Source organism: Dacryopinax primogenitus, assembly GCF_000292625.1.
Source record: "Dacryopinax primogenitus strain DJM-731 SS1 chromosome Unknown DACRYscaffold_22, whole genome shotgun sequence".
NCBI classification, from domain to species: Eukaryota; Fungi; Basidiomycota; class Dacrymycetes; order Dacrymycetales; family Dacrymycetaceae; genus Dacryopinax; species Dacryopinax primogenitus.
The window spans coordinates 140538-167500 of NW_024467219.1; the positions used below are offsets into that span (position 1 = coordinate 140538).

Genomic DNA, 26963 nt, shown 5'->3' on the forward strand with positions numbered 1-26963 from the left:
ATCTTGCATGCTGAACTCAGGAGGAGGGCCTCGAGTAAGGAATTGTTTGCAGATGAGGTGTTCCCATGTGCTGGGTAGAGGAGTAGGGGTTAGGAGAAGGTTGTGCATTCGCCCCCATCTGTGTGCCATCCTCAATCCCCGGTTTGGTATTTTGAGGATGCCGTAGTTGTCGCCCTCCTCTTTTGAGTGCTGTAGAAGTTGAAGAGGCTCGCTGCCGGGTGAACGACGCATAAGACTTCCTACTGATCGGGCTCTCCGAAGTGTTGGTCGGAGCGCAGGTCCAGGAGAAGGTACTTCATTGGAAGGCGGAGATGTGGATGAGATTGTCGTCCAAACACCCAGATGGTCCATAAGCCGATATGGGTGCGAGGATGAACGACAATCAAGAAAATCTGTTGCGCTTAGTTTGCGAAGACAGATTGCTTGGTATGCTCCTCTTTGAGCAACAAGTCATGGTGAGAGAAACGTGTACAAAACACGGACCCTTTGAGAAAATAAATCAGTCCGCCCATCCCGTGCCGCAGAACACGACGCGTCGTAGGTGGACGCGTCCCTAGCCCCTGAACTCATTCCTCAACGTCCACCATCTCTCTCTCCCATGAGCGGGATATCTCAACGACTACGACACACGACAAGGAATGGGTGAGAGCATCAAGATGCACACGCATACGCGTTCTATCGCACTTCAAGACCATAGGAGAAGCTACGATTATCCGACCGATAGAACACGAGAGGTGTACGGCGTACCTGGGCGCATCCGATTATCGCGCAACATCTCTGGCCCGCTTGTACCTGGGTCTCCAGTCCGTGCAGAAACAGTAACCCAACCCAGCACTCCGAATTCTCAAGATAATACAGGGACGCCGCGGAAGAAGATATCCAAATTCGCACTCTGGGCCGACAGGAAACGAGAGGATATCCAGGCGTACGAGTACCTCTGCCGCGTGGGCGAAGCCAAAGCATGGATCGAGTCTGTTATGGGAGTGGAGGATGGTATGGAAATTACCGAATGGGAGGAGAAGATGAGGGACGGAGTCGCCCTAGCAAAACTCGTCAAACAGTGGGGTGCTCCGGGCAAGGTGTTCGAGCACCCGAGGTTGCAATGGAGACATTCAGATAACGTCAACATGTTTCTGAACTATGTCAGGGGTGTAGGACTCCCCGAGGTTTGTTGTCTTCCCATTTCATGCAGAAGTATTAACACATACGACACAGAACTTTGTATTCGAGTTCACCGACCTATACGAGAAGAAGAATATGCCTAAAGTGATCTACTGCATCCACGCCCTCTCTTACCTCCTTGCCCGATGGGGAATAGCCCACCACATCGGCTCCCTGCTTGGCACTCTCGAGTTCTCCGACGACCAGCTCGCCGCTACTCAGAAAGGGCTGAAAGCTGCGGGTGTCGCCATGCCCAACTTTGGGGATGTAGGGAAAGAACTGTGGAAAGAGATGAAGGAGGAACCGATGGAGACTGAGGAAGATCGTGCGTTTGCTTCTTCGTTTGGCGTTCAGCCCTGATTTCTGGCAGGGATCGAACGTGAGCTCTTGGAACAAGAACCGAAAATTGTGCTGTTCCAAACCATCGCACGTGGGTTCATGGCACGTCAACGCTGCGCCGAGATCCTCTCGCGTCTCGACAGGCTTGAACCAAGCACCATTGCTATCCAAGCCTTATGCCACGGCTGGCTCACGCGCTGTAGGATCACGAAACATCGTCGAAATGTCAAAGCTGCCGAGGGCAAGTTTGTAATCGCACTACAATCCCAAGCAAGAGGTGTGCTAGCAAGAGCAAGAAGAAAGCAGTACAAGCGTGATTTGGCACGACCATCCACTCTCAAGGTCATCACTGGTCTTCAATCGCGCGTGCGGGGTGCTATTGCTCGAAATCGGGTGCTTGAGCTGTCTAAGAAAATGGACCATGTTGAGCCAGCTGTTGTCTGGGCTCAGACTGTCCTGCGGGGTGTCATCGTCAGGCGGAAGATCCGGGAACAGCTAGGAAAGCTCGATGCCATCGAGCCATCCATCATCCGCCTGCAGGCCGTTGCCCGCGGAGCCTTGGTTCGCCGACGTCGCCGAATGCAAGAAGAGCAGCAAGCCAAGCCCCAGGTTGTCCGCTCCATCGTCAGTCTGCAAGCCTGTGCTCGTGGTCTGCTCAAGAGACGCAAAGCCGCGGAAATGTCAAAAGAGATTGGCGCTGTCATCCCGTCCATGGTCGGCTTACAGAGTCAGATACGTGGCGGTATGGTTAGACAGCGACTGCGAGCACAATTAGCGCGGCTCGACTCTCACGAACTCGCCGTCGTACGATTCCAGGCCGTTGCGCGTGGATACTTAGCCCGGAAAGAATATCGGTCCATGGCAACAAGCTTGAGAAAAGCGATGCCGCTGTTTGTTGGCTTGCAGGCCCGAACCCGAGCGATGCTTGCTAAGAAACGGGCGCAAGACGTGGAGAAAGCACTAGCCAACGTCCAAGTCGTCCAGGCTGTGTCCTCTCTCCAAGCTTTCGCTCGCGCTGCCTTAACAAGAAAGCGGCATCAAGAGCAGGCAAAGCAGCTGGAATTTGTAGCACCGGATGTATTGGGGCTACAGGCCCAGTGTCGTGGTGTACTTGCGCGCCGGGCGTTCGGCTGGTGGTGGCATTACGTGCATGAACATCAGGCAGAAGCGACCAATCTTCAAGCCCTGTGTCGTGGCATTATTGTCCGGCGTCGGTTTATGGAGAAGATAAACTATTATCGTGCAAATCTATCAAAGGTCGTCAAGATCCAATCCCTTTTCCGTGCGAAGGAACAACGCGAACAATATCGACAATTGACAATGGGCCAGAATGTCACTGTCAGCACTATCAAGAACTTTGTCCACCTACTAAACGATTCCGAATTCGACTTTGAAGATGAAATCGAGGTTGAGCGGTTGAGGAAGAAGGTCATTGAGGCGATCCGCGAGAATCAACATCTCGAGACCTATGTCACGGAGCTGGATGTCAAGATTGCCCTGGTCGTCCAGACCGTCAAGTCTGTTGAGGAGCTCGTCAAAGCTCGCCGGTGGGGAAGTATCGATAGCTCTGGTGCTCACACTTCCCGTGCCGCCGTCTTGGCCGCTCACGGCGATCCCTTCGCGGGCCCAAGCACACTCGACATTGCCACGAAACGTAAGTTGGAGTTATACCAACAACTGTTCTACCTTCTCCAAACTAAGGGCGAATACCTTGCACGGCTATTCTTCCGCATGTCAAGGGTGGAAATGCCGGAGAAGACGAAACGCACCGTGGAACGTGTCACGTTGATTTTGTTCGGTTACGGGCAACGACGAGAGGAATACCTTATGCTCAAACTCTTCCAGCATGCGATCTCAGAGGAGGTTCGCTCAGCTCCGACCATCTCCGACATTGTGGACTCGCATCCCATGTTTCTCTCCATCGCCCTGCAATATGTCAGGCCTAAGCAAGTCACCTGGCTGCGCGAAACACTACGGACCCTCGTAGAAGAGGTTGTTGGACAACCTGCGTTTAACCTTGAAACAGATCCGATCGTAATCTATCGAGCAGTAATCAATGCTGAAGAAATGCGGTCCGGTGTTTCGAGTGGCAAACCTGTTGATGCGACCTTCGAAGAAGCTGCCTTTGATCCCCACACTCGTGGCGAGTGGATAAGACGTACGTTGGATTTCCTCCTGCTTTGTATCTCCTGACACAGAAAAATAGATCTCCAAATGCTGCGTCATTATACCGAGCAATTCTTGAATGCCATCACTAACTCAACCCGGAAGATGCCATACAACATTCGGAGCATTGCTCGGGATTTGCTTGCTTCCCTGAAGGTACTTTGTTTTTATTATTGGGGTTCGACAACCGGCTGAGATCATCTTCTCTAGACCAAGTTCCCAGGTCAATCAGATCGCGTTTATGCTACCGCAGTGGGTAAATTTGTGTACTATCGATTTATTCACCCTGCGATGGTGTAAGTGCGAACGTCCCGTGCTTGGGTATCAACTTAAATGTCGTAGAGCGCCGGATGCCTTCGATATTGTACCAAACACCATCGGTGCCGCAGCTCGACGTAACTTGGGCGAAGTGGCCAGGATGCTCACCCAGATTTCGTCCGGCTCGGCGTTTCTTGAAAACGTACCCTCACTCATTCCCCTCAATGCTTTCGTCAACACAGCCATCACGCAGACACAAAAATGGGTCATTGATGGTATGACCTTTGTCTTTACCAGGCTTGCTCTTGACCAATTCCCTAGTCGCCGAGCTGCAAAATCCTGAAGAACATTTCAAAGCGCACGAATTGCTCGATGCCACTGAACAGCCAAGTTCTATAGTTATCTCGCCCAACGAAGTTTACGCAATACATTCCTTGTTAGCACAGAACCTTGATCATTTGGTATGATGCATATTGCTGCCCGTTCTTTGACTAAAAGCCTCCCTATAGACCACTGGATATGATGATACAATGCGAGTTATCATTACTGAGCTTGATGGTGTACCACACCTGGGTTCTGATGAACTTAGAGACGCTCGTGATCGCCCTGTCACGCTGGAGCTGACCAACCGATTCGCTGACGTGAAGGGTATGTGGACAAAAGCTGGTATCTATGCACATCTCACATTATTCCCCAGATCCCAATGCTGGAGAGAAGGCACTGTGGGTGCACGCCAAGCGTGGCGTACTTGCTGTCCTCCGTGTTCAGCCGGCAAAGGATCTCATGACATCACTCATGGCGCCCGTAACCGACGAGCAGGATGCAATCTGGGAGGAGATAATTGCTCAGGAGCTCCCAAGTGAGGAAGAGCGAAGCAAGAAGTCCCGGCTGCCCGCAACAACCACCACCGACCCTGCATACCGCCTCGAAGACATCCGAACGTACGTAGATCATGCGAGTGAGCGGGGATGATGGGACTCATTCCCTACCAGTCAGTCGTACCGGGACATCAAGGCTCAGGCAATGTTCTACCTGCTCGAGCTGGAGAAGCTCGGCAAGCTCACCCGAACCAATGGCTTCCAGGGAGTCCTGAATGCCATCGCCGGAGACGTCCGCAGCAAGCACATGAAGCGTATGCAACGGAAGAATGAGCTTGAGAGCATGGAGGAGGCCCTTCGACACCTTGTCGAACGCAAGAAGGCGTTCGAAGATCAGATCAATAGTTATCACAGCTACATTGATTCCGCCATGAACACAATGCAGCGTGGAAAGGGGTGAGTACTGAACACAGTCATTGGACGCCACAGTTCTGAATCACGTTGTAGAAAGAAGAGATTCGTCATGCCGTTCACGAAACAATACTTCCATCTGCGTGACCTGCACAAAGCTGGCAAAAATCCTCAATTCGGCTCATATAAGTATAGTGCCCAAGAACTTTACGATAAAGGCATTTTGCTTTCCATTGACAAGTTCTCGCCCAGGCAATTCGATAGGATCGATTTGGTAATTTCATCAGACCAAGTTGGAGACTTCACAGTGGAAATGTTCAACAACACCTATGGCACTTCAGCGATGAGTTCAACTACTCTGCGAATGGAAGATCTTCTTCAGTCACAGTTTGAAAATCGCGTTTCTCTGTCGCTCTTTGATGGCCTCGCGAAGGTCAACCTCAACCTCCTGTTGTATCAAATCAACAAAAAGTGAGTCTTTTCAAGCTTTCCTTTTCCTCGCGCTAAACCGACCCTAGATTCTATGTATAACTACGTGGGATATTCTTCCCTATCACCATTCTCTTCTCGGCTACGTATTTGATCCATCCACTAGAGATGCCAATCACTTTTGCCACCAATCTTCGACCAGCCATTTGTATGTTTGCAGTACCACAATCATGTACCTCTACACCAATCACAATGGCATGGTCTATGGAACCCAACCTTGTCTACCGTTCGGATTTGCTATCATTCGCGTGCCGAATCCGAACGGGCGGTTCCATAGAAGCAAGCATCCCGCCGAGCTAGGCACACCGCGTATAACTGACACAGCCCAGTAGTCTTCACATCAGCACTGCCTATCAACCTGTCGTTGTGCACTCTCTGATTGTGGTTGTTGCCGGCGCCTAATCCCGGTTCAAAAGTGTACTAGGAAAGGTATGTCGCGGGGCGAGTCATCCGATCATGTCCGAAAATAGTTATTGCGTGCCCTCATGTTCGGAGAGCATCAAGGGCCGTATGGGCCCGACATCTTCTTGCTGTGTGTTCATATCTTGAACGCCTGCTTCAAGTCTTGCATCAGAAATCGCTTTTCTCTGGTGTCATGTTCCTTCACAAAACGGTAGCAGTTGGCCTAACCCTAACTCATCAAAGGGGCAGGCACCTTGTTGATCTGAATAACAGCCGTCTTTATCTGGCCCCACAACATGCCGATAAGACACAAAGACTCAGTTTCGATCCGGATCGAGTCTTGTTTCCGAGGTGCTTGCACGAAAGGAGATACAGGCAAGGTTATGTACCCACAATTGCAACGACACCGAGAGATGTGAGACCAGTACGCCGTACATCCGGCTTAATGTTTTAGTGTCGCCGTCAAACGGAAATCGACCGAGAGAAATATATTCTGTTCATCCTGGTCGCGGAACATTGCTCCGTGCGAAAAATACGGCCAGTCTTCCTCCCCGTGATGGGAGGCATTAGGGCACATTCCTCGGAAATAATTTAGTCGATCCGCTGCTATCCACCTTTGCTTCCCAATAGGATCGGTGACTTCGAAATATGACTTTTAAGCCGGACGCCTAAAATGTTCTGGATTGGGGGTTTCCCATCTTGCGGATTAGATGTTCGAGGCTCTCATGAAGGTGGAGAAATGACGCAGTACAACCATGAATCCGTCTGAATGACTGCACAATGCCGAGAGGGTCCACGAGGGTCCAAACTAGCACAAGGCACGCCTTTCTCGTCTTCTTCCACGTGCCTGTGAGGAGCGGGGTGGTACCTTAAGCTTCTGTGCATGCGTATAAAAGCAGAAATTCGTCATGACCCCCAGCATATCTTCGCGGCTCTTCCCAGGCCAGGTGCCGAAGGCGGTTTCTCATTCGGCTTCTAGACGTCGTGTGACAAATTGTGAATGGACATCGCCGTATCTTCATCGATGTCACGTTCACAGTTTTGCGCAATCATGTCAGGCCGACAGCGAGGCAAGACGCGAGCGCTTTTTTCCATTCCCCAGCAAGTTTCGCAGCTGAATAACGACATCAAGCGCAGTACGTGCTGCGGACAACTGGTCGGATGATATTCGCTTCCCGTTCCAAAGGACGGTATCAGACGGCGCGGTTTACCGAAGGAACGGCGTATCAGCTTAAGAAGGTAAACAATTTGATGTACCGCTTCTAAATGTTGTACAGTTCGTAAGCGGCAGTCGGCCAATATTGAATTCACGAGCTGATGTAAGGGGTGCTCGGAATCTTCGGCCGCCGATCGAGTGCGGGATTGCTAGAGCGGAGGTGTGGACGAATATCCCGCGCAGACATTGGGTCTAAGGACAATCATTTCGTCATCCCCATGGCACCTCGTTCCATGAACCTGCGTAGAAAGAAGACACTTGATAAGCCTAATCGCATGAGGGTTGCAGTGCCCTAGAATGGCTAGGGGGATTTCAGTAGGTAGTTGATGACCCGATTCGTCTCATATGGAGGCTCTGGAGAATTGTCCCAAAAATGGAGCTTTGGGGGGTCTTCTTGTACCTGTACCTTCGACCTTCTTCTGACCCTGCAGAGACCCGATAACCATCCGTTGCGGGTGGTGATGGTTTGTGATGCTTCGGCGATATGCTTGTTTTCATCCGGCCCACGGCAGTTCAAGGCATGGAAACGCGTGGTCGTTGTTGATGACCACAAGAAACAAGAGGAACAATGAGGGTTCCTGTTTCCACTACTTTCTTTCGGCATTCAGCGTGAAACGCGGCGTAAACAGCCTGATCGAGCTAGATGGAAACGTGACAAAGCTGAAGATAGATAAGATGATCGTATCAAGAATGGTCCACTAAAATGTCCCATACTTCCGTCCAGGGCGGAATGGGGCCAGCCATTGCCCCGAGCAGCATTGGTGGGACGGGCGCGGGGTTCCCAGGCGCTTGCATCCCGGGCATCATGCGTGTCGTTCGGGTGACGAAGACGTGTATGTTCATTGTTTCCCAGTAGGGCGTGCCGCCGCGGAGAAACCGAAATTGCCGTTCTTGGCTGGCTGCGTTCGGCACAATTGTGGTGGTGGAGCCGATTGACCACGACTAGCGATCTAGTCAAAGAATCCATTGACGCTCGTTGGAGTCTTTGGCTGACTAGGCCAGACTTTCTCGCGAATTGAAGTCCTAGCTCAAGAGAACCAAAGCGACGGCCCTGGTCCCACGCAACCCCTTCTTTGCGGAGAGGCGGTTGCAATAGAGTTGGAAAGTGGACGCGGACAGTTCGGAAGAATTTTGTCGGCTGCCTCCGCACAAGTGGAGTTTTTCTTCTTCCCATTTTTGATCCGTGTCGTTGCAGGGAGATTTTCTTCGGCTCGTGAAAGTTACTGTCCGTATGACGCTCATATTGTCCCGAGTGGGAATGCAGCAGGTGACGAGACGGCTAGTATTCATTGTGAACGTGAAATGCGTGCGTGGATGGCGAGGGGGTCAAGGCGCATCGGCATCCCCCCGGGTGATCATGTGAAAGCCGTTCAGCTTTGTCAAGAAAAAACGGTGATATCGGATGTCCCCTAGCTTAGGGAATACAGAACTGTATTCCCATACAAAGGACACGGTCAAGCCGGCTCCATTGAATGGCCAACCGTTGACAGGCGGCATCGTGTACGGAAGTTTCCGACTATGCACAGTTCATTTGAAGTCCATTGGGGTCGTAAGTTTCCGTCGCTTGATGGGCAGACCTCGCCTTTCCCTGCGTGAGGGCAGGGTCTAGGGTGAAATCAGCATCAAGTGCTCCGGAACAACACCGAGAACGATGCGACGAACTCAAGATAGATGGACTTCCGGGTCCGGCTGCACGGAGGCCGCAAGGGGTGGAACTACTCGGCGGCAGTTTGGGGGACTGAGTAGCATGGACCGTGTGTAGAGCCGTTCGAGGGGGCCACCGATACGCATGGGTATAAAATGTCCTTGAAATCTAGGAGAAACGTATCAGGGCAAGCAACCTCCAGATCCAGAGTTCGACTCACATTACTCTTCCCTCTCCAACGATACAAACAAGTAAAGTCGATAGCATAATGGTTAAGGCTTCCCACCTGCTCGCCCTTGTCTTTCTCTTCATGGACACAGCAATTGCCGCACCCGCTTTGTTAGACGATCGAGTGGGTTGCGCCATGTTTTTCTCTGCAAGTCGCTCACAGTTCTTGAACAGGCCTTACACGTTCGGTGTGTATTTGGTGCCTGTCCACCCGACCAAACTTCTGGAGGGGCAAAGATGGCGCGCGCCACTGTGGTGGCTCGGGATCCTGCACCTGAACCGTGCATCTTTGGTGCCTGTCCTCCTGACCAGACATCTAATGATGCAAGGAAGGCAAGGGAGAACCCAAGAGCGGTAGGTGCACCAGTATGTGATGATTGAATCCTGTTACTCATTCGAGCGCATATCACAGCCTGAGCCTGAAGCAATCCAGGAACGGTGTATTTTTGGTGCTTGTCCTCCTGACCAGACAGGGGGTGGTGCAAAGATGGCCCGCGCAACTGTAATGGCGCGTGAGGTGAGTTGATCAAAGGAGAAGGAAGAGTGAGTGCCCATAAGGATGTTCTTAGCCAGAACCGGTGCCGCTCGAGAAAAGATGCATTTTCGGCGCGTGTCCTCCTGACACCGTAGGTGGCGATAGACGGGCGGTAGAAACCATGAGGGCTTAAAATGAGTGAGTGTCGCATACAGTGCCACGCGAAGAAGAGAGACTGACTGACGATTCTGAACTACCTGATGTAGCAACAGGCTCCTTCGGTCTTGATCAAAGAAAACGTGGCATGTGCAGCCAGCACTTGGCAGTATTCTTTGCTCCCAAGATCGATGAGAAGCTTTGAATTAGCCTGTCTCTGATGTTATCGAATTCAGGTAGGTTCTGCTTTAACAAAGAACTTCATGGAGCTTGATACTGGTCGCCTTGTATGACGCGTTGCGAAGAATATAATACAAGGTCGTTGTTATGCTTTCATCGCGGCGTAGATAAACGAAAGTCTAAGGGCGGATAAGCTTGCCGATGTTGCCAGCAGAGCTCGTTGTGCAATCATGATCGTTCTAAACAGAGGTGCAAGCGCAAATGCGGAAGGAGGTTCATCCATTCCAGTGGCTGTGCATAACCAGGGCAACGCGCCTCTTCCGCGTGAGCGCTTCTTTCAGTCTTTGCTCTTTGGCCTCAGTCTTCACACAGCTTTGTACAGAAAATCGTCTTAAGTATTTCGCTCTCGCTGTTCGAAGTAATGCATCTTTTCCTCTATGGCCCGAGACCGGTTAGCTTATCTTCACTCATCCCCAACGGTCCGCATCATCTGGCCGCGTGAACGTTTTCAAAATCTTTTCACCCGGGTGCAGGTGAATCGCAACCATTGCACCCGATGTTACAGCGCATCTTCTGGATCAGCATTTCCCAATTCATGGCCAAGATAACCGCCAGCATCAAGCTAGCTAAACTATTTGTAGATTCCTGCTCGATTGAGTGCGGATCTCCACGGATCTTTCTCGATGAAAACAGATTTTGACCCTCCGGAGATGCCTTCTATATTGGACACAACTGCCTAAAGTCGCAGTTCGGACCGGTATCACATCTTTGGGGCTACCTCTTTGAGGCGCAGATTTTACGCCTGCCTTGGAGCTGATGAACCGTTTTCTGTACCATCAAGACCGGTATCAATTCGTAAGCCAAAAGAACGGAAGAAGCTAATCAACTTTATTCTCAAAGCGCTTGCAGAGTCGGAAGGCCTGTCGTCATCAAGGCGCTTGCGCGTTGAGCATGCCCACAACCACACGGTACCTCGAAAGTTACTGCAAAAGAGTAGGTGTACTTCACTGCACAGCAAAGAGGACAGTACGAATCCAAAGAGTATCTCCCAAGAGAGGCCTTTCCCACCCGTCTACTCTATCCAAGCCTCTATCTACAATCTTGCCCTAACCCCTTCCTTCGGGTAACATCTCACGTGCACGCCCTTGACCTCACCCAAATTCCGTCTCACGATCTTCCCACTCGCGCTCCTGGGCACCGCTTCACAGAAGACGATGCCGCCTTTGAGCCACTTATAATGTGCGCATTTCTCTTCCACCGTCTTGCGCACTTCGTTGGCGAGGTTGATGAGCTCGGTATGATCGGCTGTGATGGCCCCTTGGCGCAGCAGAGAATGGAGAGCCGGAGAGCGGGGAACGACGTAGGCCAGTGGGAGCTCGGTGCCTTGTTCATCACTGTAGATCGAGGCTGCGCCCACGTCAGCGATCGAGGAGAGGCCCCCGATGATAGCGTCTAGCTCTGCGGGTGAAACTTGGAACCTGTAGAGCGCTATGATTAGCATTCTGTCCGAGATGCCCAAGATCACAGACATACCCTTTGTATTTGATGACTTCCTTGAGTCGATCCACGACTGCTTATCAGTTTCATCAACGTAAACTAATAGACCAAACACGCACTAAACAGCCAATTATCCTTATCCAGATAGCCCAAATCTCCCGTGTGAACAAAACCGTCTTGGTCCAGCGCGCCAGCAGTGGCCTCCTTGTTGTTCACATAGCCGGACATGACGAACGGGGCGCGACAGAGGATCTCACCCACTTCGCCAGGTTTGAGGGCTACGTGAGTGTATGGTCAGCGAACCTGCAGATACGGGAAGGGAGGGAAGACGTACCCCGACCGGACTCGTCGGCGATCTTGATCTCCATCCCGGGCACGGGTTGCCCGGAGGCGCCGAGGTGTGGCTCGACCAGATCCCAGTGCGCAAGAGGAGTGCTTGTCACTGACCCAGTCTCGCTCAGCCCGTATCTGTGAAGCCACGTAAGTACATCGTTGTTTCACCAAGCACACAGATAAAAGTACGCACCCCATAGTGACTACGACCCCTGTCCTGCGTCTGACCTCTTCGATAATCTCCACTCCGCACGGCGCACCTCCACACGTGGCCGTCTTCGCGCTGCTCAGATCACACCAGGGCTCGTTGATCAAAGGCGACTTGGCTAGAGCGACGGCGATAGGAGGGACGATGTGCAGGTTGGTAACGCGATGGGTAGAAATCAGGCGGAGGAAGGTAAGGAAATCGAATTTGGGCAGCAGGAGGACATGGGCACCGAGGTAAGGGGCCTGCAGCAGATAATACCTATTAGCTCGTAACACTACCGGATAGAAACGGAGACGCACAAACAAGCAGACATTCATCAGCCCGAATATATGGAAGAATGGGGCGAACCCGACCCAGATCTCGCCATTCACTTTGAAGCTCGGATTGCCGGCGAGGAGGACGATGGGGTGGGCGACGAGCGCCCGGTGGGACAGGAGGACGCCTTTGCTCTTGCCGGTGGTGCCGGATGACCAGAGGATGATAGCAGTGCGGGAACGGGCTTCGTCGGACGTCTGCATTCGTGGTCATTGTAATGCGTGATGCGCAGCAGGAAGGACACGTACCATTCGCGTCACGACGAATGCCTCGTTCTGATGGGTCATCAATCCTGTCCAACTGCTCCCATTTGACATATTTCCCCTCGAAACTGTGAACGGATACGCCGCAATATCCACAGTGAACACATTCGCTCTCTGTACCCTCTTTCCCTCCTTCGCTAGAACCTCATACGCCGCCTCGATCACTCCCTGGCCCTGGGGTCCTGGTTGGGTGAATACGACCTCCGGCTCGGTTTGGCCCACGATGTGCGCGATCTCCGTGGGTGTCAGAATCGGGTTCGTGAGCGTGACGGTGCACCCGGCTGCAAGTGATCCGAGCAGGACGACGGGATAGTGCAGGCTATTGGGAAAGTGGAGTAGGACTATTGGACCTGTTGATGTACCGGAGACGCCGAGATCGCCATGCCCCGGTGCATTCTTCAGCAGCGCATGAAGACCCGCAGCGAGGGAGAGTGTGTCAGAACGCAGGCGGCCGTAGGTGAGCACTTCGCCCGTCGAGGGAAGATCAAAGATCGGTTTGTCCTCGGGCACTCGGGGCCGTGAGGGAGATATGCTCGTTGTGGTAGGGAATAGGAATGAACTACGTGCATATAGTTAGCTTTGATAATGGGGTACGGATGCGATCATACTGGATGTTGCCCGGTGGGATGTCGAGGGCTGCCATTTCTCACTTCGAGACGACGATGAACAAGCAAGGACTAGGCAGGAGGAAGTTGATCAAGCAACCATATATTCTTTCTTCCTCCCAGACTCGACGCCGAACATTTACCCACTAGAAGAGGCATTGAACAAGTGACAGCGCGTGTCCTGACAAGGCGTGTGGGGGAACGGCTGAACGATCACCCGAGGCATGTGAGTCGACCATGGCAGTGTGTGCGAGTGTATCACAGTGTCACAATGAGATCGAGGATGCTTCACATGCAAGCACGTCGAAGTGCTTCGGAGGATCTTGATCGAGAACGAAATTGTGGTGTGGTGTGAATGCAAATTGTGATAAGGGGAAGGCAGACTCCTTGCGCATGCCGAAATTGTGTTGTTTCTTCCGTCCTGTCCAAGGGTTGGAGGATGAAACTACGATTAGAGATTCTGTGGTGGAACTTAGGCATAAAGCTGCACCGTATAAGATGATCCCATTATACCACCTTATCGATATACTATGTTCATTTGTATTAAAGCGACACAAGGGAGATCTCTTCCTTGCCTCGAAGGGAAATGCATACTATTATACAGCTGCACAAGAGTTGAGTTAAAAAGAACTTCGCAATCCTAAGCTGGTATCTCCCCGCCTCCCAAGACCCAGAGAAAGGAGGTTGTAATCGATACAATTGAACGGTGTTCGATCAGATGAATCTTCGTGTTGCCATCATCGCTCTATTGCAGGCTTTCCGTTTCCATATCTTTGCTCCTTGCCCTTAGTTCTGCCCCTTTGAACCAGATGAAAACCGGGAACGGGATGCCGAGGACAATAGCCAATCCCGCGAGCAAGCTGTTCCCACCTCCGTTACCCAACCGGGAAAACATTTGCTGGCCAAACAGAGGGAACCCGAATCCGAACATACACCTGAAGACCGTGGCGGCCGCCAGGGCTGAGGCGGCGTACTCGAAAGTGTCAACGATGTATACTTGTAGGGGGAAGAAGGTGAGCATCATGCCAAAGGAGAAGATGCCCCCTCCGATAATAGGCATGATCCAATGGGTGTGGGCTTGGGCTGACCAACCGTACCAGACTGCCAGAAATATCGCCCTTCAGTAATCAAGCTCCAATGTTATATGTAAAGGACCCACATAGACCAATAGGCACCACGATTGCGCCGATGATCGCAACGGGAATCCGGAATTCCGGCTGCCCTACGCCACCATTCCTCGCGCTCAATTTCGCGTATATCCGATCCATGAGGAATGCTGTGGCCATCGTCGACATGAAGAAGCCCAGGCCAGGTCCGAGGTAGGCGAGGCCGGACACCCCGGGGCCCCAACCATAGTCCACCTGGTATAGTGTGGGATACGTGACGAAGAGGAGGTAGAGGAAACCGTAGATACTATATTGCGCATTAGTGATGCTGTGACAACATTTCGGAGCAAGAGAAGGCTTACAGTGCCATATATAGACTTAGCGAGAAGCAGATAATGCTCGTAAAGAGAATTATCCATGGCCGGTACATGCTGTGGAGAAGGAAGGACCACTGGCTCGTATGACCTGCTTGCTCGATAGTGGACAGATGCCGGATGCCTCGTCGGGTAGCACGCCGCGAGAGAATTAGGGGCGCGTATGTCTCGCGCAGGAGAATGACGCCGAGGATAGAGGATACTCCGGTGAGGATAGTAAGGATCCAGTAAATCCACTGATACCTCATCTCATCAGGACGTGTCTTGCACATGGATGAGAGACGCACGTGGAACCCGATGCTTTGGACTATAAACCCTCCCGCCACTGGGCCTAACACAGGGCCTACAAGCGGGCCGAGAGAATAGATCGCCATTGCGCTCGCCCTTTCCTTCTCGTCCCACAGATCGGCAATCAGGCCACCGCCCACAGCAAGGGGCGCCGAGCCACCGAGGCCGGAGAGAAACCGGAAGGCGATGAAGGTACCCATAGTGGGCGCTTTAGCGCATGCAACTAGGAAGACGAGAAAGAAGATGTTGCATATGTGCAAGACCCAGCGACGTCCGTACATCTCACTTAGGGGGCTGTACGAGAATCAGCAGATGGCGACAAAGAGCAGCAGGTGGCGTACGCAAGGAAGAGAGGACCCACACCGAAGGCGAGAACGAAGATACTAAGAGACATCGCAATCACTGTCGAATCGGTCGTGCCGTATGCCCTCGCGATTTCTGGCAATCCTGGCGCCTATCACACTCGGTCAGTGTGTGTCCCTTACGTCGGCATGAAGAAACACGCACCATCATACTGCTCGCCAGAGGCGCCACGAACGTATAAAGACTGGTGACAGCCGCGCTGCTCCACTTCTTTGAAATGGACCAGTTCCTGGGATTGTCCGGATCGGTGGGACTATCCCAATCGAGTTTCCGAACAATTTTCTCCCCCTTCTCCTCCAGCTCTCCTTCAGGAGTACTGGCAGCTGTCCCCTCCTCCATCGCCCGCTCAGACTCCGGCCCTAGAACTCCTGTCCACCGGGGATTCTCAATGGTGCGGACCACCTCGCCTTCCTCTGCTACCGCCTCCTCGTCACTCAGACTGGGTTCATGAAGACCAGAACCAGTGGGGTCCGCATAGTGTTCTGCAATGGATATTGATGTTTGCCGCTGGAGTGGGCTGAGGTGGGAATGACGCCGCCGAGAATGGAGGTGGGTTCCGTGTGGGGAGGTAGGGGATGTGGGGGAGAATGCGGAGGTGGGAGAAATGGGGGATGTGGCGGGAGCGGTAATAGAAATCGTCGGCCTCGCTGTTTGCAGTCGGGAGGGCTCTGGATATGCCTCGTCGTGCGATGCAAGGAATGGGTTGACATTTTCGTCGGTGGGTAAAGGCTGCGTCGCCATCTTCTAGTTGATGCTTTCGAAATCGGCAGCCTCCAATGAATAAAGGTAAGACACGTAGAAGTCAACTGCTGCAGCAGCTCTATGCAGTTTGACAATCTCACAAGTATATGCAGTTGGTAATACCCGAAGTTGAGGAGAGAGGGTGTTATAAATACCGTCCCCCTCGTCGCTTGTCCCTCCTATGGCTCCTACAAAGGCCGGCGGGCCATTCTGCGGATGGGCGGAACAGCCTTGTTGAAAAGTCGTAGGAGAGGTGCGCACGGCCTCCGGTCGCGTTATCATTTCGCCTGTATCCGAGTTGGCAGGGCTCGAGAGGGGAGGAGATTGGGAAAGAGACGGGCCGAGAACTAGACGTGGACTGGCCCACAGGGTACGCAGGGGCGCATATCCGTCCTGCCTGACGTCGCGCACCCGTCGCTTTCGTAGAGCACTGTACAGTTCACGAGGAAAGACTAGTCACGCCACCTCTCTATTCTCGGTCAACGAGGTTGAGGGAGAGCGCCGCTGCACACGGGAGGCGCCCGTCGGCGCCCGCTTCGGAGGCCCTGCAAGCCGCCCAGGGTCCGGATTGTAGCGTGAGCAGCATTGACGTAAGCGGAGTTGATCCGCCATTTGTCCGCTTTACTAGAAATGCATAGTGGGGGTGGCAGTAACAATAGCATAGACGTAGTGGAGAGAACGAGAGGGAAACACTGGGGAGTTCGTGGGCAAATCCACAACTGAAATTGGTCGGAAAGAGGAAAAAATAAACCCTTAGGGACCCTGCTGTACCCTGCTTGCCCCAGAATTATGTCATCAGATCACGTGAATGGAATGTGCCGGTCATTACGTGATCTCACGGTTGTTGCCGATGGATTCCCGGCATGGTGCTGGCAGATTCATCTTGACGCCGACCGGAGGTGTAGTACTGCTGGCTGTACGAGCTGTGACGGTTGTTCTCTGAATGATGTCATGATTTCCGAGGTACCGGTCATCCCCGAGGCAACACAGGCCATCCCATCTTCAAGTACGCGCGATTTGGATGATAGGCGCTGCATGTTCTGAAATCTTTCCCCTCTTCTCCTGGAGATTACCTCTTATCTCGCACCTGCTTATATTTGTCTTCTCCCTGTGCGGTCTTTCTTTGGCAACTCCTGACTGGTCTCTGCTGGTCTGTTGCTGGTTGTCTGATTGCACCCTGTCGTGTATTGCAGGAGATCCTGTCAAAATATTCACCCCCAACAGTCACTGATATCAGCGACTGGAGATTGCCTCGGATCTTGGCGTGCTATGCATTTTATCGGTCTCGGGTTGTCATTTCATACTGATGGATACACTGAACTTGGTTTGCTTCTTGCTCAACCCGCTTGTCCAAGGATCTATCTGAGCGTTTCATCGTCGAGCGTAACCTCGGTCTCAAGACATGCGCCCGGTTCAAAGCCATTCTTTCTGTGCTAGATAGCCGTGCGGATGTGGACTTTTTTTTCCGGCTTCTGCCCTCGGATCATTCTGCAATAGACCTGAAAACGGATCGCTGGCCTTTGCCTCAACGCCTCGGTGAAGCCTTTCGCGAGGTGATAAACGATGAATGGGTCGGACGAGGATCTCAACTTGAAGTGCGAGGATCTAACATACCTACCATTCTTCTCAAGCTGTTAGCATATAAGAACTATGCATACATGGCACTTCAATGTCGGTCAGCACGAGTGTCAACCCAGTATTTCCCGCAGTCAAACGATCTTCATCGTCGATATTTTCAGTAACCTCGAGAAGACATCATCCAAATATGTTCATCTTTCGCGCTGCATTCGCTTTTATCGTCGCTACTGTTGCAGTCGTCATAGGATCTCCCGTTAACGTCGAGGTATGGTGCAACTACAATACTCTTACCAGGTCGCTGATGCGATGACCTTAATAGACATATGCTTGCTCGAAGAACCCCGACGCGGGTTTGGCTCCTTGCCCCACTCAACCGGTGTGCCCCGGGGATGGCCACATTTTTTTCTACGAGCTGGATGGGACCAATGCCTGAGATGTGCAGGCAAGGATTACCAAAGAATTCCGGGCTCTGCCCGAAGTTGGTTACATATATATAGTTAGTCGGATGGTTGTGTATTTCAGAAAATGCCCAGTAGAAAGCTGGGACTCCGATGTTTTATCTCAGTAGATATGTATTGCGATTGTCCTGCCATCGTTTCAAGACTTCAAATAGGTCAAGCGTGCATCAACCTTCGGCGCTCTTATCTAAACCCGTTCCCAACAATCGCTACTCATGCCTCGATTCAATCCTCTTCCTACTGCAAATTTCTATTCCATCAATTTCTCTGCGCCTCGGCCACCCCTCAAAGCTAGCCAAGTCAGATGCTCATAACTTCGACTGATGACCCGTGCTTCTAATTCTTCGCCCCCAGACAGGCGGCAATTCCTCGGGCATAATGTGCGCTCAACTCCGCTCTGCGAGGCAAAGATGGAAAGATGGAGGAAGGTCGGGATCCTGTGTTGGACAAGGGCAGGAGATTGCGCTTGTCCTAGGGGATATGGAAAGGTGTTTGTACAGGTGTGATCGTCCTCGGATGGGTGCGATGCGATGCGATGCGACATGAAGGGTATAAGTATCGAAATGCACGGTCCTTGTAGACCTCGACAAACCTTCGAACTTCCAGTTTTCTCTCTCGTACTAGAACAATCGAGAACTATGTTCATATCGAGACTTTTCATGACTGTTCTCGCGGTTGGCTCGCTCGCCCTTGCTGTTCCTGTGGAGCTCGCAACGGTATGGCCATATAATCTTTGCCCTGGAGTTGATGGCTTACCGTTGCCCTCTTCCTGTGTCGTAGAGGTTGTGTATGGAAGACTCAGAGACGGGCATCGTTACATGCGCCAAGTGCAACCCACATGGAGCCTGCTCGGACCTAGCTGCGGGTCTGACCAAGGTACGCTCCCATTCCGCGCGTACCGGGGTTGAAGTAACCCATCCTCTGGTATTCTAGAGGCAGACATCCTGGAAGAACTTGGAAACGGGGGAAGTGACTTGTGACACCTGTGAGCCGGGGCATCCTTGCCCTGAGTTGGCTAAAGTAAGCATAACTCTTTGAAGTTTCAGTCGACTCACGGCGGTGCAGAGGCAGACTTGTGAGGTGAATCTGGAGACGGGCGGCGTCACTTATCTCAAATGTCACGGAGATATCTGTCCCCTCTAGTAGAATAACCACCGAGGAGCTTGAGAGGCCAGATTTCACAGATGGCTTCTCCATTCTGCTTGTAATAGTCGTGAGAAATTCTTCCGATAATATTGTGCAACGTGCCAGCCTGTCCTTGTGAGCTCTAACAGTAGAAAAGCGGCCATTCTTCCACCATGGTCGGGCGTGACTTGGTAATACGCCTTAAACACAAGTAAGAGATTTCTTGTAAGTCGCAAAAGAGGCGGTCAAGATCGCGAGAAGGGACCAGTAGTGGAGCAAAGGGGATGATGAGATGTGATTGTGATTATGTGCTTACTCAAATATTCCGCGTGATTCCTATTCCACCACATCCTTCTTCCCTCTCATCTCCCACATCCCCACATCAACTCTTCCGCTCACATCCCCCGACTCCTCAAGATCCCCGCCCAGCTCCTCCCCACAAATTTCAAGAACGTGCCCACTTCCCCAGCGACCTGGGGCAGCGTACCAGTAAAATTGAGCATATCGCGTAAGAAGTGGTCGGTCCGGGAGGAAGGGGAGGGAGAGGAGAGCTGATGGAGCTCGGAGAGCGCGTAGATAGTACCGATCCGCGCGCGTTGGGCGTAGTACTTCCCTGCTCCCTAGGAGACGGTCAGGAACGATGAACATGAGATGGATGGGAAGAGTGAGAAAGCGTGGAAGGGCAGCGGAGACGTACAGGTGGGTCATTAGGCTCGGAGAGGAGCCAGCATGCTTCGTCTGCCACGGCACTCACATGTGCCAGTCCCGGTATCAGACGCAATCGAGGTAGGGTAATGCTCAGCGGGAGAGGTAGTGAGAACGGAGGATCGAGAGAGGGAGAAGAGAGGAGTGCAAATGCCTGTTTGGGTGTTAGCGCGGGCTGGAACGAGTTGTGTATTGGCGTACGTCAGGCAGGTAGTCAAGGACAGGTTCGTTCCACCTCAATCGTCTTGCCAGCAAAGCGTACAACTTTTCTTTATCTCCGTTCCCCTGTGCCACGACTGTCGAATTCCCGCTTTCGCTCAATCCCTCCCGCATATCCTTCTTCCCTTCCTCGAGCCACGCGCGAAACAGGGTGCGCTCCGCTTCGTCGCCCCTGCCGAACAACGCCGTGACGGCGGTATCCGACAGCGGCTGTCCATCCACAGAAGAGAGGGTGAGTGCAGAGCGTGTGAACCCATGGGAGGGAACGAAGGTGAGAGCGCGTTGCAGTAGAGCGGCGCGCGACATGAGGAGGACGCGGGCTTGGTCCAAAGTCTGTTCACTCGTCTGAATCTGGTAAAGTCAAATAAGCGCCGGCACAGCCACGCCAGGACATTATTCGCATGGAGAGTGCTTCTCCATCTTTGTTCATGCCCGATCCCCTTCAGGAGGTTCAAAACAAGGAAATGGGTTCATTGTGCCACCAGGTTTATACATAGCAAGATTCCGACGTCCCTCTAGCCATACAGATCCTTTCCCATTCCACTGATGCTCCCATCCACCATGCTCTCTTGTGCCCTTCCTCCGCTGTTCAACAGTTGGCCCCCTTCTTCCTCGCCCACACCCAATTCAACCTCCCTCTAACCTCATGCCTCTCGTCGTTCACTCCCTTCACAAACCCTTCAACAACTTCCCGCGTCAGCCCCTGGCCGGACAGACGAGGGGGCATGCTCCCGTATCCTTTGATCAGGAACTGCTTCAGGGTTTCCCCCAGCTTGTTCAGCTCCGTATCTGTTCCCGCACATCGACTGCGGTCAGCCAAGACTTCGCAAGAAGGACGGTAACAACATGTCGTACCTGCGGTGAAAGGCCTCATAGGCGGCTCCAGCATCCGCTCACAAACAACCTCACACTGCCCGCTCTCCCGGATCCAGCCCAGCATCTTGGGCCCCACCTCGCCGTCCACGCCCTGTGGACGCATGATCCCCCCATAGATCTCGTAGAACGTGGTTATCCCTTCTGGGAGTGAGGGGATAGGGGTAGCTGAGTTAGGGGAGGGGGAGGCGAAGAGCGCGTTGGTCCCTTCCTCGAGCAGCAGATAACCGCCTGGTTTGAGTGAACGAAGGAGGGATTGGAGGACCGTCTTTGGTTCAGGAAGCTACATAGGTGTCAGCATCTGCTTTATGCACGCTTTGCCCCTGATAGTAGCGTTGCTGATAGAGGAAGCGAGAGAAAGGGGATGATGGGGGGAGAGAAGAAAAAGGGGGACAGACATACATGCACCAAACAGAACCTCGAGTGGATGACGTCGAACGCTCCCTGGGGAAAAGGCCATTCCAAGGCGAGGTTGGCAACTTGAAAGGAGCAGTTGGACGGAACATGCCTAACCGTGATTGCAGAGCCAATCAACCAGATATAGGTCAGTACTTTCTTCTTCTGACAAGTGGAGCCGCGATGGGACGAACGCACCGGCTCACAACAGGTGTGATATCAACACCAAGCACCGACGCATGCGGGAACTCTTCAGACATCTCTATCGCCCTGCGTCACAATACCCACTCTTTGTCAGAGCCTATTCCTTTCGGAGCGGAGGGGCCGATCAGGGCACCACATAGGGAACGCACCATATCCCGCTACCCGTTCTGTCCATTCTATATCAGCTTATCTGATGCATGTTATGTCCGCACCCCGGCATGAAAGGGGTGGCAGGGAGTGAAGCTTACGTACCCGAGGTCGAGGATCCGTTTAGGGCTGTCACTTGGGGCTTGCAGACAAGAGCGGAGGGGGGCGATGTAGTTCGACCCAAGGTAGGACTTGAGTGCGTAGTGCCCTGCATTGAGCCTGGAGACGAAAAGTCAGCATGGGTAAGGGCAGCAGGCTTCCCTCTTCCCAGCGGAAGACGGAAAGTGACAAAAAAGGCAAGAGGCGGGAGAAGATGTTTGACTCACCTTCGTCTGTCCGCTTCCTCGTCGTCCTACCACATCCCAAAAGATCATCAACGCCCATGTCTCGGAAGGTTCTTCCCGATACGGAACAGAAGACTGACCGGCAGTGGGTAGGGGATCTCTAGCTCTGGCAGTTTTCCATCAGGCCGGCGATGCACATCGTGATTATCAGCAGGTTCAGGGCGCATCCCGGGCAGGGGCAGCGCCTCCTCGCGGCGTGGTTGCAGAACGGCGTGCATCTTGGCTTGACTAGATGCCCAGCGAACAGAACACTACGTACTGACCTGAAGCAAGAGGGCGGCACGCAGCTGAGACTTGGGAGATGGGGCGAGGCAGGGAACAGACTCTGGCAGACCGCCTGCTTTATATACCCCTCCCAAACCCACCCCGCGGCTTCAGCACCTCAGATCGTTCCAACGGGCCCGGCCAGGCCGCTAAGCTACCGCTGGCACGCTTCTTCCTTAGTTGAGAAGAGCGGGCCGGATTGAGAGTGCTCCAGGGCTCCTCCTTCCCCGCGGGTCAGGCGCCAAGAGCCTGATCGAGTTCATTTTGCAAAGTCTTGCATGGAGCAGGCCGGGCGAGTAGAAGGGTGACACGTCCGCATCGAGGCGTCTGCTCGTAGGATCGTGTTAGCTGGCTGTCGGTGGGTCAGGAAGCCGGAAGTCCAAAAAAAGGGTCAAATTGAAAGCCCGCATGAACCTGCCGGCCTCGGCAGCTTATTGCCTGTGCGGGCTTGTCCGTGATAGACTACACCCACGGGCGTCTCGGCCTTGGAGCGCTGGAGTTCACATTTTGAAGACCAAAGTGGAAGAACTGTGCTTCTCTGCTTCTCATACGTAACAAGTTGAGAAATTGTGGTCAGTTGTTGTTTTGTCAGTAAGCTTCTGCTGCCCTCGTGAGACGAGCACGCGGTGCATCGGCCCTGACTGTGCTCTGCCGTCTGATGCTGATGATAAAGATGAATATCTGCTGGGTCGGGAGAAGGTGTTCCCGAGCGCCTGTGGGAATGAACCTAACCACTGCTGATTGTTGACATGGCACTCTAAGGCGTGAGAGCCTGGTAGTGAGAGCGTGGGAGGCATGCACGCAATTTGTCCGGCTGCGCCAAAGAAGGAGGCTGGGGACTGAAGAACGGATGTGCCCGAAGGTGCGGTCTGATTCTGAGGCGTGGAAACCCGGCGGGTCTGCTGCAGTTCTGACATCGGATTGTCTTGATCGATGGGCGATATGTTATTCCACTATCTCCTCCATCCTATTCCCTTCTACGAATGCGGCAAACGCACGCTCTCCTGCCGTCTATCTCAATAAGCTCTGGATCACCCATCACATGCTCTAATGTCACCGACCGCCGGATGCATTCGCTTCTACCGCACGACTATTAATCAAAAGCCGGAAGATAAGACGGACCGTACGGAAGCCGCAGGCGTGTAAAAGGTATTGGGGTGCTGAAGCTGATGAAGATAGAAGGAGGATGGGCGGCTAGGCTGAGTAGACCATCAAGTACGGGATGACTAAAGATACCGAGGTAGGAACAGGTGTGCTTCTGTTAGTTGGCTTCTGATGCATTTACACCACCGATCACATGACTGTTTCTATCAGAAATCAGGCTCTATCGCATAGCGTTCGGGACTTGCCTTCTGCCGGTACAAGACCTCTCCGTATGATTTGTGCCGACTGATACTAAGAGTCAACTCGTTCGTTCAACCTCGGATAGGAAAAGTTCTGGGCGTTGTCCATCACATGGTCTAATTCATGCATGGTCTAATTCATGCGTGGTGAGAGTCTGGCTTAAGAAAAGGTTCGGTTCAGGCCGGTCCGTTCCTTTGTCATGAGGTCATGTGATATTTGTTTCCATCCCGTCTCAAATCACGTGACCCAGTCACAGAAACATCAACCATTCAAAGTTTCTTGCAGTGAGCCGCCACGCATTATCACATCTGATCGGCTGTTGTCCATGTGATAATGAGGGGTTATGGACGGAGTGTGTGTCGACACATGGCGAGAAGACGCAAAGAGGGGCAACAACAAGAGCCGATCTGTTGTATTCTTCAATCTCATCTGAGTTCCAATGAGTCTGGTTGGGAAATGGAGGAATGTGCAGCGGAGGTGTGGCACCCTCGGTGCCGAGGGTCGGGCCGAGCTCCGGTCTGTCCTCCTCGCTCACGTCACGCCTACTCTCTCATTAGCTGACAACCTCAACCCTAGCCTGGTCGTTGTACCCATAAGCTCGCACGACTTACATGGTCTATTCTTCACCTGGATGAGTATCATACCCAGAGAACCCATGTGATCCAAGCAGAAAGATAGATAAAGGTTCAACAACGGGCAAACATTCGCCCTCCTGGTCAACAACACACGATGGCCAAGGACCTGCCTACTCATTCTACCCTGGGAGGGCCTCCTCCTCCCTCCGTCGATGCTGGTCAAGCCTGGTTCACATCTTTCTCAAATGCCATCTCCTCTTGCGATGTGCCCGCACTCCTCGGCCTTATTCGGGAAGATGGTTTCTGGAGAGACATGCTCGCTCTTACCTGGGACTTTCGCACTTTCAAGGGCACCGAACGAATCAAGGAATTCCTGTATGATCGTCTGCAAGGAGCCGAACTGAGCTCTCTCAAGTTGAGCAACGACTTCCCACCAAATCTCGAACAGCCGTGGGAGGACGTCACCTGGCTCATCATCACCTTCACTTTCTCCACCAAGGTCGGTACCGGCACTGGCATAGCTCGACTTGTGTACGACCACAAGGCTGGAGCATGGCAGGCATACACAATCTACACCACTCTCTGGGGATTGCATGGCGTCTCCGAAGCGTTAGGATCGAACAGACTCATGCAGCCGAACCACGGCCAATGGATCTCCTCTCTCGCTAAAGCCCTCGAATTCGAGAAAGATCCCGAAGTGCTCATTTTCGGAGCCGGACAAGCAGGATTAGACGTGTCGGCGAGGCTAAAGATGATGGGTGTGAGCGTGTTGTGTGTAGAGCGGAATGCAAGGGTTGGAGATCAGTGGAGGGGCAGGTACGAGGCGCTGTGTTTGCATGACCCTGTTTGTACGTCCTTTCCCTACCACTTCTCATCTCACTGCCTCCCTCCCTCCCTTCCCCCTCTCCTTGCCTGCTAATTTTGAGCAGGGTATGACCACCTTCCCTACCTGCCCTTCCCGTCCACCTGGCGGGCCTACACCCCAGCAGCAAAACTCGCCCAATGGCTCGAATTCTACGTTCAAGCACTCGAGCTCCCAATCTGGCTCTCTTCCACAGTCGAATCCTGTACTTGGATCGAAAGGGAAGGGAAGTGGGAGGTTGTCGTTTTGAGGGGTAAGGAGGGGGGAGGCAAGGAGAGGAGGGTAATGAAGGTTAGCCAGGTGGTGTATGCTGCAGGTTGGGCAGGAGGGGTGCCGAATATGCCCAGGATCGCTGGGATGGTACGTCCTCCCTCATCTGTCGTATTCTTGACTGACAGCTGATGGGGTTTTTGCGTTGGTTCTGTGCGCGTAGGACGAGTTTAGGGGGAAGATCGTTCATTCCACCCAACATAAGACGGCGAAGGACTATGTGGGTAAGAAAGTGCTTATTATTGGGGCGGCTACGTCTGGTGAGTCCTCCTCAACGCACGCGTTCTCTCTTTTCTCTCCGTATTCCCTGCCCCCTCCTCTTTTGCCGTTCCTTTCTCGGTGGGACACCCAAATATGCACTTCTCTTCCAGCATCCCCCTTACACGTCCTCTGGTCTTCTCGAGTTCAGACTACTGACCTCCCACAGCCCACGACATCGCCCACGACTTTGCCAACCACGATATCGACGTTACCATCTTCCAACGTAACTCCGCATATATAATGATAACCAGGCACGGCATGCCAGTCGTGGCGCGCGGCCTGTACTGGGACGACTGCCCCCCGACCGAGCAGGCAGACATGCTTTCCGCCTCGCTGCCTAACGAGGTCATGCGACTCGTGCATAAGAGGTATACCCAGGAGGTGGCGGAGAAAGATCGCGAGCTGCTCGAGGGGCTCGACAGAGTTGGGTTTAGGAGGAACGAGGGGGTCGAGGGAAGCGGGCTCTTGTTCTTGGCGTATTATAGGGCTGGGGGATACTATCTCGGTGCGTCGTGCAGCCATTTTGTGAATGACGACGTGTTCAGCCTTCTCCCTTCTGTTCTCCGTTCTGGGATCATCTTGCCAGTGCTCACACTTGGAATGCAGACGTGGGCGCAAGTCAGATGATCGTAGATGGGAAGATCGGACTCAAGAACGGGTGCGAGATCGATAGGTTCACCCCCTCCGGAGTTCGCTTCTCAGACGGATCGGAGATTGCCGCAGACCTAGTTGTGTTCGCTACCGGGTGCGTATCCCGCCATTATCTTCAATTTCTTGGCCCTACATCCTCAATCAAGAGACGTTGACCGTTCTGCTAGGTTTGGGGATATCAAAAAATCGATGGGGAACATGTTTGCCTCGGACCTGGTTGAGAAGCTCAAACCTGTCTGGGGAGTGGACGAGGAAGGGGAGATCCGCGCAGCCTGGGGGGATTCGGGACACGAGAAGTTCTGGTATATGATGGGTGCGTCCTGCTCACCCCTTTTCACCATGATATGCGCTCCTGGCAGCCTGGCACGCTGACAAAGTGGAATAGGAAACCTCTGTCTGTGCAGGTTCCACAGCAAACATATGGCGCTCCGTGAGTTTACAAACTTCCGATCTGTCGAGTGACGTGCCTAATGGAATAATTCTTCAGAGATCAAGGCCATGCAGATGGGCGTATTCGGAGACCGATACCAGAAGGGTAAGCCGAGTTGAGCCGTAAGCGAGAGGTTACATATGTTTTGCTGTGGAACCTGCACAGACTGAGATTTCCTGTTTCGATGCATCAGTTTGCTAAACTGTGGAAGTGAAGGTTA

General features: G+C 52.9%; 9 protein-coding genes across 9 annotated transcripts; 5 read left to right on the top strand and 4 right to left on the bottom strand.

Annotated features, from left to right (window-relative positions):
* Nucleotides 1–656: 656 nt before the first annotated feature.
* Nucleotides 657–5684, top strand: DACRYDRAFT_119220 (uncharacterized protein; the record flags this gene model as incomplete). Its single annotated transcript, XM_040770745.1, has 12 exons — nucleotides 657–1166; nucleotides 1216–1486; nucleotides 1532–3658; nucleotides 3707–3822; nucleotides 3877–3962; nucleotides 4009–4199; nucleotides 4246–4385; nucleotides 4434–4572; nucleotides 4622–4865; nucleotides 4917–5198; nucleotides 5250–5624; nucleotides 5672–5684. 12 exons carry the CDS (start codon nucleotides 657–659, stop codon nucleotides 5682–5684), a joined length of 4494 nt encoding a protein of 1497 aa, XP_040624427.1.
* A 3489-nt stretch (nucleotides 5685–9173) lies between these two features.
* Nucleotides 9174–10057, top strand: DACRYDRAFT_18526 (uncharacterized protein; the record flags this gene model as incomplete). The annotated part of the gene is made up of 4 exons (XM_040771364.1): nucleotides 9174–9257; nucleotides 9308–9487; nucleotides 9546–9650; nucleotides 10001–10057. 4 exons carry the CDS (start codon nucleotides 9174–9176, stop codon nucleotides 10055–10057), a joined length of 426 nt encoding a protein of 141 aa, XP_040624428.1.
* A 980-nt stretch (nucleotides 10058–11037) lies between these two features.
* Nucleotides 11038–13203, bottom strand: DACRYDRAFT_111579 (acetyl-CoA synthetase-like protein; the record flags this gene model as incomplete). Its single annotated transcript, XM_040769263.1, has 8 exons — nucleotides 11038–11422; nucleotides 11478–11514; nucleotides 11561–11719; nucleotides 11776–11909; nucleotides 11968–12224; nucleotides 12282–12494; nucleotides 12546–13119; nucleotides 13169–13203. 8 exons carry the CDS (start codon nucleotides 13201–13203, stop codon nucleotides 11038–11040), a joined length of 1794 nt encoding a protein of 597 aa, XP_040624429.1.
* Nucleotides 13204–13910: 707 nt separating this feature from the next.
* Nucleotides 13911–15704, bottom strand: DACRYDRAFT_96998 (MFS general substrate transporter; the record flags this gene model as incomplete). The annotated part of the gene is made up of 6 exons (XM_040777416.1): nucleotides 15441–15704; nucleotides 15275–15387; nucleotides 14933–15227; nucleotides 14634–14881; nucleotides 14325–14578; nucleotides 13911–14266 (listed from the first exon to the last, which is right to left on the bottom strand). Exons 1-6 carry the CDS (start codon nucleotides 15633–15635, stop codon nucleotides 13911–13913), a joined length of 1461 nt encoding a protein of 486 aa, XP_040624430.1. The 5' UTR covers nucleotides 15636–15704.
* A 203-nt stretch (nucleotides 15705–15907) lies between these two features.
* DACRYDRAFT_24939 (uncharacterized protein) lies at nucleotides 15908–16530 on the bottom strand. The gene has a single exon (XM_040773924.1). It carries the CDS (start codon nucleotides 16317–16319, stop codon nucleotides 16041–16043), a length of 279 nt encoding a protein of 92 aa, XP_040624431.1. The 5' UTR covers nucleotides 16320–16530; the 3' UTR covers nucleotides 15908–16040.
* A 1272-nt stretch (nucleotides 16531–17802) lies between these two features.
* On the top strand, nucleotides 17803–18048 carry DACRYDRAFT_111581 (uncharacterized protein; the record flags this gene model as incomplete). The annotated part of the gene is made up of 2 exons (XM_040769264.1): nucleotides 17803–17880; nucleotides 17935–18048. 2 exons carry the CDS (start codon nucleotides 17803–17805, stop codon nucleotides 18046–18048), a joined length of 192 nt encoding a protein of 63 aa, XP_040624432.1.
* Nucleotides 18049–18977: 929 nt separating this feature from the next.
* On the bottom strand, nucleotides 18978–20432 carry DACRYDRAFT_24941 (uncharacterized protein). Its single transcript, XM_040773925.1, has 5 exons — nucleotides 20105–20432; nucleotides 19896–20057; nucleotides 19515–19818; nucleotides 19129–19398; nucleotides 18978–19079 (listed from the first exon to the last, which is right to left on the bottom strand). Exons 1-3 carry the CDS (start codon nucleotides 20426–20428, stop codon nucleotides 19594–19596), a joined length of 711 nt encoding a protein of 236 aa, XP_040624433.1. The 5' UTR covers nucleotides 20429–20432; the 3' UTR covers nucleotides 18978–19079; nucleotides 19129–19398; nucleotides 19515–19593.
* Nucleotides 20433–20695: 263 nt separating this feature from the next.
* Nucleotides 20696–21632, top strand: DACRYDRAFT_24942 (uncharacterized protein). The gene is made up of 4 exons (XM_040773926.1): nucleotides 20696–20911; nucleotides 20978–21278; nucleotides 21398–21503; nucleotides 21590–21632. The coding sequence occupies exons 1-2, from the start codon at nucleotides 20769–20771 to the stop codon at nucleotides 21147–21149; spliced, it is 315 nt and encodes a 104-aa protein (XP_040624434.1). The 5' UTR covers nucleotides 20696–20768; the 3' UTR covers nucleotides 21150–21278; nucleotides 21398–21503; nucleotides 21590–21632.
* A 2791-nt stretch (nucleotides 21633–24423) lies between these two features.
* DACRYDRAFT_119224 (FAD/NADP-binding domain-containing protein) lies at nucleotides 24424–26862 on the top strand (the record flags this gene model as incomplete). The annotated part of the gene is made up of 8 exons (XM_040770746.1): nucleotides 24424–25117; nucleotides 25199–25491; nucleotides 25565–25661; nucleotides 25829–26167; nucleotides 26269–26407; nucleotides 26481–26626; nucleotides 26699–26743; nucleotides 26801–26862. 8 exons carry the CDS (start codon nucleotides 24424–24426, stop codon nucleotides 26860–26862), a joined length of 1815 nt encoding a protein of 604 aa, XP_040624435.1.
* Between the last annotated feature and the right edge of the window lie 101 nt (nucleotides 26863–26963).

What these genes read in the sequence shown, in the direction of transcription:
- DACRYDRAFT_24942 (XM_040773926.1), top strand. Translation starts at nt 20,769, where the DNA reads ATGCCTCTCGTCGTTCACTCCCTTCACAAACCCTTCAACAACTTCCCG. An exon ending in CAGCTTGTTCAGCTCCGTAT is followed by an intron (nt 20,912 to 20,977) that starts CTGTTCCCGCAC and finishes AACATGTCGTAC; the next exon opens with CTGCGGTGAAAGGCCTCATA.
- DACRYDRAFT_24939 (XM_040773924.1), bottom strand. Translation starts at nt 16,319, where the DNA reads ATGATAACGCGACCGGAGGCCGTGCGCACCTCTCCTACGACTTTTCAA.
- DACRYDRAFT_24941 (XM_040773925.1), bottom strand. Translation starts at nt 20,428, where the DNA reads ATGTCGCGCGCCGCTCTACTGCAACGCGCTCTCACCTTCGTTCCCTCC. An exon ending in TCCTTGACTACCTGCCTGAC is followed by an intron (nt 20,058 to 20,104) that starts GTACGCCAATAC and finishes ACACCCAAACAG; the next exon opens with GCATTTGCACTCCTCTCTTC. An exon ending in CCGAGCCTAATGACCCACCT is followed by an intron (nt 19,819 to 19,895) that starts GTACGTCTCCGC and finishes ACCGTCTCCTAG; the next exon opens with GGAGCAGGGAAGTACTACGC.